Here is a 17,712-nt window from a genome sequence, read left to right on the forward strand (position 1 = left end):
GATTCTACTCCTTTCTGTCATATGCATTGCTGTATTTATCAAAATCGGTGATATTATATTTATCTACATATTCATATGGTCATTATCATTATCATCATCATTGACCTGAACCAATCCACTGCTTAATAAAGACCTCCCTAGCCAGATTCTACTCCTTTCTGTCATATGAATTGCTGTATTTATCAAAATCAATGATATTATATTTATCTACATATTCATATCGTCATCATCATCATCATCATCGACCTGAACCAATCCACTGCTTAATAAAGACCTCCCTAGCCAGATTCTACTCCTTTCTGTCATATGAATTTCTGTATTTATCAAAATCGGTGATATTATATTTATTTACATATTCATATCGTCATCATCATCATCATTGACCTGAACCAATCCACTACTTAAAGACCTCCTTAGCCTGATTCTACTCCTTTCTGTCATATGCATTGCTGTATTTATCAAAATCGGTGATATTATATTTATCTACATATTCATATGGTCATTATCATTATCATCATCATTGACCTGAACCAATCCACTGCTTAATAAAGACCTCCCTAGCCAGATTCTACTCCTTTCTGTCATATGAATTGCTGTATTTATCAAAATCAATGATATTATATTTATCTACATATTCATATCGTCATCATCATCATCATCGACCTAAACCAATCCACTGCTTAATAAAGACCTCCCTAGCTTTATTCTACTCCTTTCTGTCATATGAATTGCTGTATTTATCAAAATCGGTGATATTATATTTATTTACATATTCATATCGTCATTATCATCATTATCATCATCATCATCATCGACCTGAAACAATCCACTGCTTAATAAAGACCTCGCTAGCCTGATTCTACTCTTTTCTGTCATATGAATTTCTGTATTTATCAAAATCGGTGATATTATATTTATTTACATATTCAAATCGTCATCATCATCATCATCGACCTAAACCAATCCACTACTTAAAGACCTCCTTAGCCTGATTCTACTCCTTTCTGTGATATTACATTTATCTACATATTCATATCGTCATCATCATCAACCAGGATCAATTCACTGCTGGATGAAGAGTTCCGCAACCTGATTCTACTACTATATTATACCTATTTCTATCGTCCTTATCATCATTGACCTGAACCCATCTATTGCTGGATAAAGGCCTCCCATGCCTGATTCTTCTCCTTTCTGTCATTTGAATTGCTGTATTTATCAAAATCGGTGATAATATATTATATCTATTTATATTTCCATTATCATTATGAACCTGAATCAATCCACCGGTGGATGAAGGCCTCTCTAAGTTGTTTGAATTTCTGTCGGTCATATGAATTACTATATTTATCAAAATTGCTGATATTATATTTTCCCATTCATAATATCGTCATTATCATCATCAACCAAGATTAATCCACTGCTGGATGAAGGTTATCCCAACCTAATTCTACTCTTCTTGGTCATATAAACTGCAATATTTTTTTAAATTTGTGATTTTATATACCTACCCATTTATATCGTCATTATCGTCATCAACCTGTATCAATCCACTGCTGGATGAAGGCCTTTTTAAGCTGATTCCATATCTTTGGGTCTTATAAATTCCTATTCTTATCAGATATAATATGTATTACTTCATTATTTATCAACATTTGTCTCGATATGAATGTCCCGCACCGGGAAACTATATTGTTTAAGTTTAATTTTTAAAACAAAATATGATTTTTAAAATATTATTCTGTGGCTCCAAGCATTTATTTTTTATAGACAATGAAACAAAATAATGTTTAAATTTATTTTTTATGCTGCTAACCTTTTTCTATTATGTAAATGGGACCCGAAAGAGATTAATATTCGCGTTATATTGGATCGCTATTTATGATAATCACGATTGAGATGTATAACTATTTATCATATTTAAATGCACATACCTACACATATATTGTATTAAAATTCAAATGACAGTGGTAGCAATCGGCGATTGCCAGCTGTTTTGCTAGGCTTAGCAGCCTGAAATGGTGTCAGATGATATTGAGAAGGCCAGACTCCAGAATAGACTACGCACATGACTCCAAATTTGTATTTGCAGTGACGACATGCTTATCGTAAAACTGACAAATCAGATAAATTTTCAATTGTCTGACGTGAATGAAAATCCATCCCGAAGGGAAAACTATGGCGCCGTCTATACACACTTTACAATTATTATATTAAAATCCAACACCAAGTCACTATGATGAAAAGCTGTCTGCAAGACCTAGCGAGACAGACTGGCGAGAGCCAGCTGGCTCAGCTAGTAATATATTATTTCTTACCTTCAGTTTCCAAATAACATGTCAGCAGAACTCCATTATATTCAAATGTCTTCACTGTAGTTAAGTCACTCGATGATGAATAGTATTCTATTTCACAATAGTTCACATAGTCCAATATTGAAAAGGTTAATAAAAAACAAATTACACGATAATTACACATGTTTGCTGGTGCCATTGTCAATTTTCAGCCACTTGAGGCACCGATGTATTATTATTTATGATATAATTTATCCTGAAATTACAAAATTATTGGAAGAATGAGCATTCAAATGATTATAATAAAAAGTAATGTTTTAAGGCGATGTCTTTACCTACCAGAGGCACCTAGCGGAAAAATACGATACTTGCAATTTGAGATATTTTTATGATAATTTACAATTTCAACTGTATTAATTATTATTATTTCTCCTTTCATTATTTTATTAATCCTTTCTATTTATATCAAATCGAGCTTAAGTATTGGGACCATACCTAAATAAAATTTCATATAAATAAAAAGATTTCAAGCTATACCTATATATATTTCTAAAAAAATTGATGTTTTTTAAATTAAATATAAAATATATTAAAACTATGAATTCGTCAAAACTCTGCATAGAAAACTTAATAAACGAAATTTTAATAATAAATATGACCATAAAATATATGTAATAAGATCCTGTGACAAATTCATATTTTATAACATTTTTTTACAATTGTAAGTTTATCTTCTTTTTAATGTTTTCAGATGCATATTTATCAATTAACACAATCGCTGCGTATCTTTTCATTAATTTTAAATTACCGCATTTAAATAACATGCTAATTGGATCGATCGGCCGCTTAACAGGGACACGGCAGTCGTGTCATCTGTGTCGAATGAGTTAATACAGTTGAAATTGTAAATTATCAAAAAAATGTCTCAAATTGCAAGCTTCGTAGTTTTCCGCTAGGTGCCTCTGGTAGGTAAAGACATCACCTTAAGCGTCAAATACATTATCATCACATTATGTGCTGTCACAGTAAGCTGCCGCTACGGGAAAAAAGTGTGTAATGTAATTTTTCTTGGTATTTAAAATGTTATCAGACTGATGCTCCCATCCCATAGCACAACATTGTGAACCTTTTTTTAAACGAACATTGTCAGTTAATAAAATCTGCCGAAATGGCCAGTACAACAATGAAGTTACCTTACGCGCAACGCGCTACATCGACAACCGGACTCAATGAATGTTTTTTTTATTATGTTCGGCATTTCTACACATTTTCGAGAAACGTCAAAACACATGCTCTTTGTTTTTATTTTTTTCTCTCTATGGATTTTCTATTAAATTATTATCTATGTCTGGTGTTTACGTCTATTATCTATGACCTGCTGGTTGAGTTCTGTCAAAGACAGGTGGCGCTGGTTCTGTTCAAAATATTATCTATGGATGCAATATCGCAAGTAATTTTAACATACGCACACGGAGAAACTGTTAAAATTAATTGAGATTACCATGAATACCATATTAATATACCATAATAATTCAAAATACTAATAAATAATTAGAGTTGCCACTTTCCATAATTTTTAGAGATAGTGATCATTCAAAGTATTCTGCGGAATGACAAAACCATAGACTAAATATGTCATCGTGACAGCATGTGACGTGATCATAATGTAATTGCAGCATTAACGCACCGGGGAGTGGACATCTTTATGTAAACACGTGATTGCAATTCTCTTTTGGTCTATTGAATAAGTTAGCTATAAATCAATCTCGCATTTTTTCTTAACAAAGCCACACTTATAAAAAGCCCATGTTAATAAAATTAGGAAAAATATTTCGCGGACTGCTAACTCAGAAATAAACATTATTTTTACATTCCATGTATTAGTTTTTAAAATTTATATCATAACAGGTAGACGTAACATAGATAGGTAGTATCACCAAATACACCCTTCCGAAAGAATAAATATAAAAATAATATTTCATAAACAGTATTGACGAGGTGCGATTTTTAAGGTACGCACCGTACCAAGGCCACCCCAGACCCGAGTACCTAACGGTCCCAACGGGAATTTTTGAAAACGGCAGAAGACCCTGAACATTCTGGAAGCTAGAACTTTCTTAGCGTCTCCCACCCACCCTAGACAAGAATTAATAATGAGCGATATTTTAGAGACAGTAGGAATTCGCCCGCGAAGATAGGAGTTACGCCCTTGCGAGGGACCACCTAGTACAAAGTAAACTCCACTCGTCTCGATATTATAAGAGTGTAATCGTTAGTGTTATTAATGAATAATGTGTAAACTTAACCACGTGAAAAAAATGCAAGTGCAGTGCAAACCTAATTATTTAGGTGCCCATTATTAATCAACCTCCATAATTCGCGACAATGAAATACTGTTTAGCACAAAAATGCGTCCTATAATAATCATAATTTACCTTAGTTATACAGAATCAATGTTTATCCCCCATGTATAACTGTAATGTTTTTTCAATGAATAAACATGCCAGCGCAGACAAATTGCCAACTTAATTATTGTGTTAAATTGTTTAAAAATTTAATTGTGTTAAATTAATTATTGTGCTAAATATAGGTAAATCGTTCTACAGTGGCACTATAGGCGACCGCGGTTGTATTGGAATAGTTTTCTCCAATGCTTGTTTCTATGCTAGCAAACAATACCACTACAACTGCATTGTGGTTTTACCGTGTCCATGGTGCCACTCTTTACTGATTTACCTATACCAGGAACGAAGCGAACAATCATATACGAGTTCTTCTTAAGGCCATGCATCAGTTGAGCAATGGTCTAAAAATACGGGTAAAAGATCGTAACCATGCGATGCCCGGAGTGACGTCATAACGTGTGCCAGACGAAGTATAATTTTGTCATAACATTCAGCGTGCGTCCATTTAACGTTATTGTTATTACTGAAATAATATAACATAGTCATTGTTACATATAGGTATCAATTAAATAATAAGTACAACCATGAAAATGCCTATGACAGGGGAATACAAAAAATAGTAAGTAGGTAGGTACATATTACATACAATAAGATACTTAAATATTTAATAAGAAAATTAAAATAAACCAAATTTTGTTAAATTATTTTCTTAATGTTTATTAAAAATGTTTGTCAAATACATATTAATATAACTATTCCGAGAAAATGAGTGGTACAAAAAGCATAGCAATATCAAAGGTAATCAAAATCATGTAGAGGTAGGTCGGTATAAGTATATTTCAAGTATTTTAATTGACTTTCTATTTTAATAAGTAATGTTTTGAATAATGTTTGTTTTCCTACTTCTATTTTGTTTGTCTTCTTACATAAATAAAAAAAATCATGTTTTTTTTGGAATTTGTCTGTTTTTACACTGATTTTAGGATTTTTACAGTTTTTTTTAAAATTTCCCGATATCTCGAGAATTCTCGAGAATTATTTTCTGGAAATCCCGAATCTCGAGAATTCAAAATTTCCCCATTTCGGGAAATCCCGAATCTCGAGATTGAGATTTTCTCGGGAAATACCCAACTCTAGTTACGGGCGTTATGTACTTGCTGTCGGCTGTAATACATCAAGCAATTTTTTTTTACATTTCGGTAAATTTTGTGCTTTTGATTGTTTTCTACTTTCAATAGCGTGTGTTATGTATTCATGATCTCTTATATTCATATTTCGTGTATATCTTGGGTCTAAAATTTCAGGTAAAATACAATCCATATAAAACTTTTCAAGTCTGTCCCGCATTTTGATATCCCAAAATGTATCGTCTTTCGTTATTATTTCTATTTTTAGAGGAATATTACCACCGGTCCAAACGCCAAAAATGCATTTATTTTTCTGTGTGATGTGCAGTTGCCCCTGTATTTGATAATACCAAATATGGTTTTTATCTATAATTTCTCTACCATTTTTATCGATTTTCCAAAATTTTATGGGGACATTCCTGCTGCAGAAAACGGACATTTTATTTCAATGATGTTATCACCTGACAAACCGTCCGGTGAAGCTCCCAAATAATTTTTTTCACTATCAATAAATAAGCCACAGTTTTCTATTGTAATACCTAGTTGTTCACTTAATTGAGCGATTGCAGTGGTTTCATTTTCTTTACCATATTTTATTGATTTTACTTTATCTAATGGTTTTCCATACAATAATGCTTTCACTAAGTTCGAACAACTGATCGACTGACTTCTTTTACAAACATTTCCAAAAGAAGATGCAGTCAAAAGAGTTCTTCTTCGTTCAATCCATTCCATACAATCTGCTTGTAATATTGTTCTTCTTTCAGTGTTATGCTTCTCTTCATCAGTAAGTTCAATTTTTTTCAAAAAATCACGCTTTGCCTTGCCATACGAATCTTGGTCAATATCGGGTTTTTCACAATTTTCACCATAGTGACAATCACTTGAAGCCTTCACAATAGTGCGATTCTTTTTTTTGCAATGTGTCTTATTATATTCCTTCCGTCTGTTTTTTTTTATTTCTTGGTGTTTCATCAATTTACTAGGGCTTTTTTTAAATATTGATCTGTGAAGACTGGAGTGAGGATGTTTATCGTTAAATGATACGACTGCACCTGCACAGCGCCCCATGTATGACTGTTTGCCGGAATAATTAATGCGTTTCCCACCAACAAATTTGGCAATGATAGCGTTAAAACTCTCTACTATATTACTATTTAAATAGTACATTAAACTTTTGGCATTGTCCACTAAGCGATTAGTATGCGACATAATTCTTTGAAATGTACCAGAGTCTTGTAATTCTGGTAAGTAATTTAAATCAACTTTTTTAGTAATTCCCTCGCTTACATATTTACAAAAATAAGATTTGCAGGCAGAATGGTCACCAAAAACATGCTTTGGACCGTTCAAAAGATCTTTCCGCAGTTCAATAACTTTTGTATTAAAGTCGCATTCCGAAGATATCCTGTATTTGGCTGCACCAACCACAGCTTTTCGCAGACGAAGTTTCCGGCTACTTATCAGCTTACGTAAATTAAGAGGAAACTTTGTGTCTTTAGAAATTTTGTCAATGTTGCAACAATAATTTCGCAGCAAATGGTTGGTACATTCAATTTTTTCCACTGTTAGATCATTATATGGACAGGCATCTTTAATCTTCTTGTATGTACTGGAATCACCATCGGCAATTAATTTAGAATATATCAACCCATGCATATCGATCGAAGATTTGAAACCATCCAAAATTCCTTCAGCTTCCATTCCAGTCGATGGGCCCTCATAATTTTTGAAGCAAGTATGCTCAGGGAAAGTTATGTTTAGATTAGTATATCTAGCACATATTGTACAGTATTTATTTTTTACCGCAATAAATAAAACTTTTCTTGTGCGAAAACCAATTATGGCAGCTGCACCAGACAACGCTGAATAATTAGTCTTGTAAGAACGTTTTGACCAACAAGCATCTGCCACCACGGTTATCAAAGGGATTCCATCTTTGGTAACTGTACCGTCTTTGACTGCTAAGTCGTATTCTTCTTTACCAGCGGCTACCATACTATTTAATTTTGTCTGTTCCCACCATTCGCATACTTTAATATGGCTTTTTGAATAGGTACCTTCCGCAGCACATGGGATTTCAACGGCTGTGCACAACTCAGCTAAATTTGAATAACCGATACCTATGCTCATGGCCCCTGATACAAATGCTTCGTTCAAGTTCATCGTATCTTTACGATTTTCAGATGTATGAATTGAAAATATTTCCTGGCATAATTGACATTTTAAATATATACACGAATTAAAACCAAGGCGTTTTTCAGAGGTTATCTCTAAGTGGCTTAGCTTACAGTTGAATAATGAATCGTGGTTGCTTATAGTTTGTAACTGTTGGAAAAGGTACATAAAATCAACTACACGACGCCCTTGAAGATTAAAAAAATCTTGTTCAATATTGATTTTTTCAGCAGCGGCGATTTTGTCGTCATTTATTGAACCTGTGGTATCGTGTTGAATTTTTGCTTCTTCTGTTGTTTCCTAGAAAGAAATAAGTTTTTTTAAGTGGGGATGTACTCTAGACTATAAAAATTCAAAACCAACCATTCAAGAACGATTAACTTAATTTACTTCAGAAATGTTTAAACTCGCGTTATCAGATGTAACACCGCGAAGTGGGATAACAATGCAGATGTTTTAATTTATAGGTGAATATTCACATTTACATTCTTTTCTATATAAATTGATTGAAGAAATGTAATGCCAAAGATCCCATTAATTAAATGATCTATTTTAACTTGTAGGAAAGTAAAATAATTGCTTTAAAGTGTAAACTAATACGGTTTCTAAGTAGGTAAATATAAGTAGGTAAGTATATTTTTGTAGTTTTGATAATGGTGTTATATAAAATACTTATAATGTCAAGATGTTGACAGAGATTGTCATGTCAAAATATTAAGTTATAAAAATGTAGTTGTCAAAAATATAACAATTTACAACTTTAAAAAAAATACATGCACGTGTATTTAGAAATAAAATAAAAGACATTTAAAAAAAAAACACCCCCACTATGTTTTAAATTTGGACAGCCGCACTTGTACGAGTAGGTATTATGCATTCTACAGTGGAGCATTCATAATAGGTACTTTATCTTTTAAAAGTTAAATTAACTTCAATGTATATGTTTTGCGAAAACATGCATGCGGTAGGTAATAAAATTAAAAAGATTATAATTACCACACATTGTTCGGCTCGATCGTCAGTACTGGCATATTTCTTTTCTGATGATTCTTTCTCTATTCTACAAACATCAACATAAACATAATATTATTACTAAAAACATTTAGATTTTGTTATATTATAAATATCAAATGATAACTTTGTTATAGCGAATACGCCATCGTAAGCATATAGGTATATTAATATTTGTGTTTAACATGGTATTAAATACCTATATTATAATGTGTAATATAAGCTTACAAAATTTCAACAGAAACAAATGACGCCAAGTTAAAGTTATGGCGATTTTTACGTTTCCGAAACAAATAAGTAATTAGTACAAAATTTCAATTTACCGTGGTTTCTTCGGGGGATTTTTGTTCTTTGTTGAATATTGGTTGACATATTTTCGTTTTCGAGTACATACATGACAGTTTTTAGTCATCTTTACACGAATAACGATATTTTTTTACGCAGCTAGCACAAAAAAAAACGATACACTTTAACGTCCTATGCGGTTGCGTGACGAACCGCGTCTGATGAACATCGGCTCAGTATAGGATTGCGTTGATTCGCCGTTTCAGTCGTGTATGACCTTAAGGTATTAGTAGGTAACAGTCTGAATCCGAATTTTTAAAAAAAACCTGAAAATTCTATTGTTAATTGAAATAAATAAATTGTAAATAATAGAACTTCTTGAATTTTGAGAAACCAACGCAGTTTAAAAAAAAAATACTGTGAAATCTGCAGCTGCATAAATGTTAGAATGGTTGATAACCGTGGTTTGAGTATTGTTTCGAAGAGGCAAATGCTGCATTGACATCCATTTGGTTTTTTTATTTATATTATGAATGATGTTGAGGAAAACCCTCCAATTATACATGGAGCCTAAATATATTAAAGTGTGGAAGTATAAGTAATATAGGTAAATGTTTTTCAGTAAATTGTTTGAGAACATAAAATAATATTTTAATAAATCAATCTTTTTAAATAATAAATGTTGCCATTATTAAAATAAACACCTTATTTATATAATTGATCTTTATTTCTTCCAATATAAGATTAAATAAAATTATTATTTGATATAATACCTATACAATATTATACACTTATGTAACATATAAATTCTGTCATTATATTAACTTACTTTAAATACAATAATAATTTTAGCTATACTATATTAGGTATTATGGAAAACAATTTTCTACTATATTTAGCATTTTGGATCTAATGGTAAATTATTGCATGTTAATTTTATTATTCAATAAATATAGATACCTCTTAATTAGAATACTAGGCCCTTATCATATATTTTTCACTGATGTTCCTGACAATAATTAACCGGTGGTAAATTAAAACCCCACACACACGATGGCTGAGTGACCTAAACGTCAGCTTATTAAAGATGAAAATCTGCTGATACAAAATCTCCACTCTGTGGAGGCCCATAATATGATCTAATTAGGATTGGACATGGTCTATTAAAAAAAAAAATGTGCAAACACTTCTGAGAGATATATTATAACCAGGGAACTCAGAAATAATGGGAACTGAAATACCCAACGGGTAAGGCGATAGCAGGTAACCGTCTCGAGTAAGGAAGAATCCGTGTTAAACTTACACACGTGTCAAGAATACGTTGTACGTCTAATACTGAAAACTGCTCTCGGTTTATGCTCTCTCATTTAATGTTGGTGTATTACACACACTATTGCACGTACGTAATGCGTGCTTCATTTTTGTAGGACACTCACACATTCAAAAATCCTACTTCAACGTGCGGCGTATTGAATATAGCCGATCGGTATTCTATTTATTATCTGTTCTGTGATTATAACCAATAGAAAAAAATCATTTTTGAAAAAAATATGACACCCAGCAGGTTTGAACCTGCGTCTCTTGGGATGTATATTCAATAAAAAGAATGTTACATTCTTAAATCTTGTGAATTATCTATTTGATTAAAAGAAATAGTGTAGGTACCTAGCTAATAGTTTTAAAACATTTATTTTGTAATATTTTATATTGTGCAAAATACACGACAAATGCTAGTCTTGTTGTTGTGGAAGTATTGCCAGGATTGAGAAATTTTGTTCCCCACATTGCCGTATTGGCTATACTAAGAGTGAGATTTCTTTTAGTACGAGGGTGGGTCAATAATTCCTTAGAAAAAAGCATTAAAACAGGTTTTATTTTTGTATTTTTTTTTTATTTCTCAACATAATTTCCTTGGAGCTCAATACACTTGGTTAGACGTTTCTCAATTTTTTTTAAACCGTCAGAAAAATAAGTTTTCGGAAGGTCCTCAAAATAAGCATTTGTCCGATCGATGACTTCTTCATTTGAAAAAAAACGTTGTCCACTTAGCCATTTTTTTAAGTTTGGGAAAAGGAAAAAGTCACTGGGGGCTAAATCTGGCGAATACGGTGGGTGGTCGACCAATTCGAACTTCAATTCTTCAATTTTAGCCATTGATCGTAAACATGTGTGAACACGGGCATTGTCCTGATGAAAGAGGATTTTTTTCCTGTTTAAATGAGGCCGTTTTTCTTCAATTTTGTTTTTTAGCTGGTCCAATAAAGATGCATAATAATCCCCTGTTATTGTTTTTCCTTTTTCCAAATAGTCAACGAAAATAATTTCACGTGCATCCCAAAATACAGTAGCCATAACCTTACCAGCTGATTTTACGGTTTTCGCCTTCTTTGGACATGGTTTGCCTTCGCAATCCACTGCTTTGACTGTTCTTTCGTCTCGGGAGTATAGTGGTGTATCCATGTTTCATCTACAGTCACAAAGCGACGAAAAAATTCATCCGGATTGCGTTGCATGAGCGACAACAGGGCTTTAGAGGCCACCACCCTACTGCGTTTATTGTCGACTGTGAGCAAACGCGGCACCCATCTTGCAGAAATATTTTTCATGCCCAATTTGTCATGTAAAATAGAAATGACGCTACCTTTTGAGATCCCTGTAACCTCAATTATCTCACTCAACTTTAATCTTCGGTCACTTAACACCATATCGTGGATTTTATTGATCATTTCTGGTGTAGTCACCTCTACAGGACGTCCTGAGCGTGGTTCATCCTTTGTTGATGTACGACCACGTTTAAATTCATTTAACCAGTTATAAATAGTTGCAAGTGAAGGAGCAGATATGCCGTGAACTAAATCCAACTCATTTTTTATTTCCTTTGCTGTTAACCCTTTTATATTAAAATGTTTAATAACAACTCTAAACTCAATTTTCTCCATTTTCCATTTTTCCATTTTCCACAAGCAAATTTTTTTTTTAAATGTACGAGAAACACACAACAACCCGACCAATCTGATTGAAACTTCGCAGCATACTGAATCGGTAGTGCCGCTGCATGAAAACAAACCGCTTGCAGTACTAGTCGCGCCACCTGTCGGCTTTTCTAAGGACTGATTGACCCACCCTCGTACATAATTTGGATTAATTTCAGCATGAAGTTACTTAACCATTTCTTACTTTCATGAATAATTAAACAGATTGCGTTATCAACATTTTTGGAAACTTTCACTGATAAAAGAAGAAATATGAAATAAATCACAAACGACAAAATTATTCCAATGGCTTGGGATATCTTTAGTTATATGGCATCATTAAAATGTCAAGCGATTTATACCTGTTATAGCAGAAGCTCTTTCTTCAACTTTATTTATAAGCTGAGTGAGCGCATTGTTATTTTCTTCTTCGAAGTAGGTTACAAAAAGAATTATGACCCATTAGTTTCCAAACTTTTGAACAAGCAGAGACAACAAATATAAAATCATTTCACGGGAGTGGAATAAATATGGAAGTCCGAGAGGATTTTAGTTTAGCAAACAGCCACCCACCTAATTAAAGATGTCGCAGTCTATTAAAAAAAACACTGTTTCTGAAGAAAGTAAAGTAAAAATAAACAGAATTTTAATATTGAATAGCAATGTAAGCAATTTTGATCCAAAACGTACCAAATTAAATATATTATTATTATGATATACATTTACAAAGAATTTAGCTAAGCATTATCACTACATAATATCACCAATATTACGAATATCTTATAATAAATTATTGGTAATAAATATATTTTTTCAATGTATGGTAACTTAACAATTAAATTGGGGGAAAAACTATGCAGTTTGACTGGGGTAATAGGTAATTAAATAAATAAGGCATACTAATACCATCTGTCACCTTCTCTTTTCTACAATATGTATGAGAAACAGTCTAATTCAGTTTGAGTGAGAAGATTCCAATTTGCTTGTGTATTATGTATATATAAGTAGCGACACACGTGTAAGTTATCCATGACCATGCTTTAAGAATATTATTTCAGATATGTGATTGAAAACATGATAGAAAAATTAATAACATGACATCAATAATGGTTAGAAAAGCTTACAAACAATACAAATTTTCTATTTTGGTTTACAGAAACAACAAGGCGAGAGGAAAGCAATGCGTAAAAATTAAACATACCTACGTAAAAAAAATCACGTTTGAAATGTCAATAGCAATGTAATACTATGTAAAGTTGTCTTTGGCTTAAATTTAACATAGATAATTTCACTTTACACAGGCTTTTAAAATTAAATGAAAGAGTGTGAAAATAAATATTATATCAATGTATGCTCGTTGATTTAAAATATTTTCCAAAAATTAAAAAAAAACTGATGACATGTTAAATAATATAATCCAAAATGACTTATAACATACGAAACTATGTATAGTTAATTTAGAATAGTGTTCCCATTATAAAAATACATGCATTACATATCACAAAATAGCTTTTAATTAATATTAAATTTTAAATTTATTTATCTGATACACATAAATTACTATTTGGTACATAAAATATAATTCGTCGTTGAAACTAGAAAATTGTGTAACTCCGTTTTAATCGAAAATTGACTTTGAATGCCATCTAGTGGCCGTTGATAATATCTATCCGTCTTGCAAATTTTGTAATTCCAGAAAAATTGTATCATTGTTAAATCATGGATGATTTCACTCCAAAACCATACATTTGTATAGGAAACCATAATGTTTTTTGTCTCTCCTGTAAAGTAGTGTTTTTGGAGTTACACAATTTTCTAGTTTCAACGACGATATATATTTGGCAAATTTCCATGTCGGCAGATACTGAACAAAAACTATTTAAATAGAACATTTTTTATTCATTAAAAATGTTTCCAGGAATATGGTTTAAGGAATTTGCTTTCAAAAAATATAGATAAAAGTCATACAATAGTGAGTAGCTCCTCGATTCTATGAATGCCAATTATCCAATCAAAATTATTTAGTGAGCATTTGATTCCTTAGATCAGCGTTTCGACTTTTTATCAAGAAACAAATACACGTAAGATTACTCAAGTCACTATATTTTTTTTTCAATATGTTTTAGGATAAACATTATTATTTATTTATTTCGATCTCTGTACTTGCATTCAGTTGCGTTTCACTAGAATCGTCATTAATTTTGCTTATCGGTATTAAGATTTTTTTAAGCGTAAACAAGTAGTTGAATGGTATTGTAATTAACATCCCGTTTTTGTTTTGAAGAGCATAATTTGTTACTTCACATTGGCAGCTTATGAAGAGTGGAGGTAAGATCCGCCATAAACAGTGCACACTAAACTTTGTCAGTCATACGTATTTGTTTTCAATAAATAAGACTACAATTTACAGATGGCGTTATATAGTTAGTTTTTAAAATTCAATCAAACCCTGGGAAAACCGGGTGCTGGTCAAAATCCCGAATGCTGAAATCCCGAAAGCCTAAATCCCGAAAAATAAAAAAATACAAACATCAATAATTGCGCAATTTTTACAAGAGAGACAAAAAGCCCATTTTTGCAGATTGCGCAATTTTTGCAAGAGAGACAATTTTGCGGAACAAATGGATTTTGCCTCTCTTGCAAAAATTGCGCAATTATTGGTGTTTGTATTTTCTTATTTTTCGTTTTATATATTTCCAGAAAAAATGCGCTTTTGTCTCTCTTTCCAAAATTGCGCAATTCAAGATTGCGCAATTATTGATGTTTGTATTTTTTTATTTTTCGGGATTTCGGCCATTCGGGATTTCAGCGTTCGGGATTTCGGCCATTCGGGATTTCGGCCTTTGGGATTTCGGCCTTCGGGATTTCGACCCGAGGGTGGTGCGTGGTTTACGCAAGGCTTAACGAATTAAAAAAAATGAATCAACAATATGTGTAATATGTATTCTTAATCCAACAAAAACAAATAAGTATGAATGAAAAAGTGTGCACAATTTTGTCGTATCGCCCAAAATACACCAAAACTATTATGGTTTGGTTTGGGCAGAGTTTAATTGATTTTTAAAAACTAACGAACTCCATCTGTAAATTGTTGTCTTAATTTAATAAAAACAAATATGTATGACTAACAAAGTTTAATGTGCATTATTTATGGCAGATCTTAACAGCCTACTTCCACCCTTAGCCACTGGTATGTACATAGTGATATAATCACCAAATATATTTGTCTTGAATTATCTATAACGCATGAGTGAAAAAACATGAAAATCAGTAAGAGAGAACGAGACTGGGAGAAGACGTATTAAACATACATGTAAACGCAAATTCTCAATTTGAAAGATAAAATGACAGGCAAATAAAGGAAATGTATTCAATCAATGGTATTCGTATATCAATTGGTAGGATACTCTCATAATAGTTTGACAGATGCTCACAGTGCAGTAATAGCATATCGAGTATATAAAAAGCATTAAACGACATTACAATTAATTTGCGACGGTATAAGTATATGGTGTCGTTCGGAAAACTCGATTTTGATAATGATATATTATCTCTGAAAATGTCAATGTATATGTTAAGCTGAATGTGCGAAATTGACTATTACATGAAATGGGCAAAATTTTGCCTAATTCATGTAATAGTCGAGCCCGTTGCCTTATTCATGAATTAGGAAAATTATCTGCCGAGTGCATGAATTCGCCAGGGTATGGAATTCTTAAACTGTCAACATGACAGTAGAAAAAATAAATTTAATATGGATGGTTTTATTAATTACCTATAATTGGACATAATATAATATTATTATTAGGTTAGGTTTTGTAATTCTGAATTCAACTGAATGTCCATTTTGAGGTTAGCTAACAAGTGTCAACAAACTATCAAATCATACTATCACAAACAAACAATCGACCATTGCACGATTGATACCCAAGGACGAATCAAATCGCGAAAATACCTTTTAATAAAATTCTTCCGTTATCATATTATAGTTCTAGATTTTTTTGGGCATAGTAAATAGATATGAACGTCATTGTAGTTATTGATTGGTATATTTTTATATAATCAATGACATTTGACAAATTTGGTTAGTTTGATTAGTTGCAAAAAACACCACCGGAGCGCGACCATCTATTTTGACTAATGCATGAGCATTTGACACATTTGGTTTAGTTGCAAAAAACACCACCGTAGCGCTACTATCTAATTTGCCCAATGCATGAACTAGGCAAAAAAAAATACTACCGATATCACGCACTCGCCAGATATTTTGCCCATTTCATGTAATAGTGAATTTCGCACATTCGGCGTAACATATATATGACTATGCTTAATTCAAATTGAAGAGATTTCGGAAGTGGATAAATCAAAGTGAAAGTGATAAAAAATCAACAAAGTGGCGTTCAGATAAGAAATTAGTAGGTTATTCAAGACATTTGAGGGTAATTATAATTGGAACAGGGTGCTCTAATCCAATGTTTCTTAACCTTTTTACATCCGCGGATCACAAAAAATCCATCAACATTGGAATAAAATAATAATTTTTTTTTTTACATTATTTTTGAAACAATTGTCGAAATATAATACAACCCCACTTCAAATGTTGGCCCACCCAAAAATCTTCGCGGACCACCGGTTAAGAAACTATGCTCTAATCTACTGTTGTAACCTTAGGTAACATACACAGTCAATCAAAAAATGGAAACATTATGGACGAGGAAGAACCGTCAGCCAAGCATCGCCGTTTGATAAATGAATGAGTGGCGTGCTCGGCAAAGTCAGGAGATACTCGTGTGCATATGTCATATGTGCAAACACTCGGCCAGGCTGATGCAGCAGCTCACAGACACATAATTCTGAAATAAGACTGAAACACCAGAACAAAGACAGTAAGACAGAACATACACGTAAATGTATGAGAGAGAGACACGGAGAAGACGTATGAGAATGTTGATAGGTGCCACTGCACTTATTATAGCGGTGAAGTGAGAATAAGGTGAGCAGATGACATATCTTCCATTGTGCAAGAATTAGGCAGGGGCGTATTTATATATTTTCTATGGTTGCAATCGAATGTCACGCTTGGCCCACTTCCAGGTCTAGTCGCCTGCCTAAACAATCAAAACTTACTTACAATGAGGTAAATTTATAATTACTTCCGTACAAATGAAAATAAAATAAATATAGTAAGTATGTATGTTTTTCAATTAGAGCGTATTTATGATAGTTGTATCTCACAATTAAACAAAATATCGTGGTGTTGCTCCCAATAGTTGGTAAGCCAAGTATTTAGAATGGAATATGTGTCTATATATAAATACATATGCTAAAAAAAAATGAGCATGCACAGAGCACAAAGAAATTAGCATTATGCCTGATTTTAGAGGGCATGTCAAACTTTCAAATTGCAAATACTCCATAACATGTTTTCGATACTTCCCAA

The 17,712-nt window shown here is 32.4% G+C and overlaps 2 protein-coding genes across 2 annotated transcripts in view; both read right to left on the reverse strand.

The window, feature by feature from the left end:
- LOC147067033 (uncharacterized) overlaps positions 1 to 17,712 on the reverse strand; it is a 49,547-nt gene that overhangs the window by 14,837 nt on the left and 16,998 nt on the right. The gene's annotated exons all lie outside the window — the stretch shown is intronic.
- On the reverse strand, positions 6,232 to 9,372 carry LOC147067034 (uncharacterized). Its single transcript, XM_085954627.1, has one exon. The coding sequence runs from the start codon at positions 8,170 to 8,172 to the stop codon at positions 6,232 to 6,234; it is 1,941 nt and encodes a 646-aa protein (XP_085810753.1). The 5' UTR covers positions 8,173 to 9,372.

Source organism: Rhyacophila brunnea, unplaced genomic scaffold (genome assembly GCF_057557595.1).
Source record: "Rhyacophila brunnea isolate RB1 unplaced genomic scaffold, BYU_Rbru_1.0 scaffold_4, whole genome shotgun sequence".
In the NCBI taxonomy this organism is placed as follows: domain Eukaryota; kingdom Metazoa; phylum Arthropoda; class Insecta; order Trichoptera; family Rhyacophilidae; genus Rhyacophila; species Rhyacophila brunnea.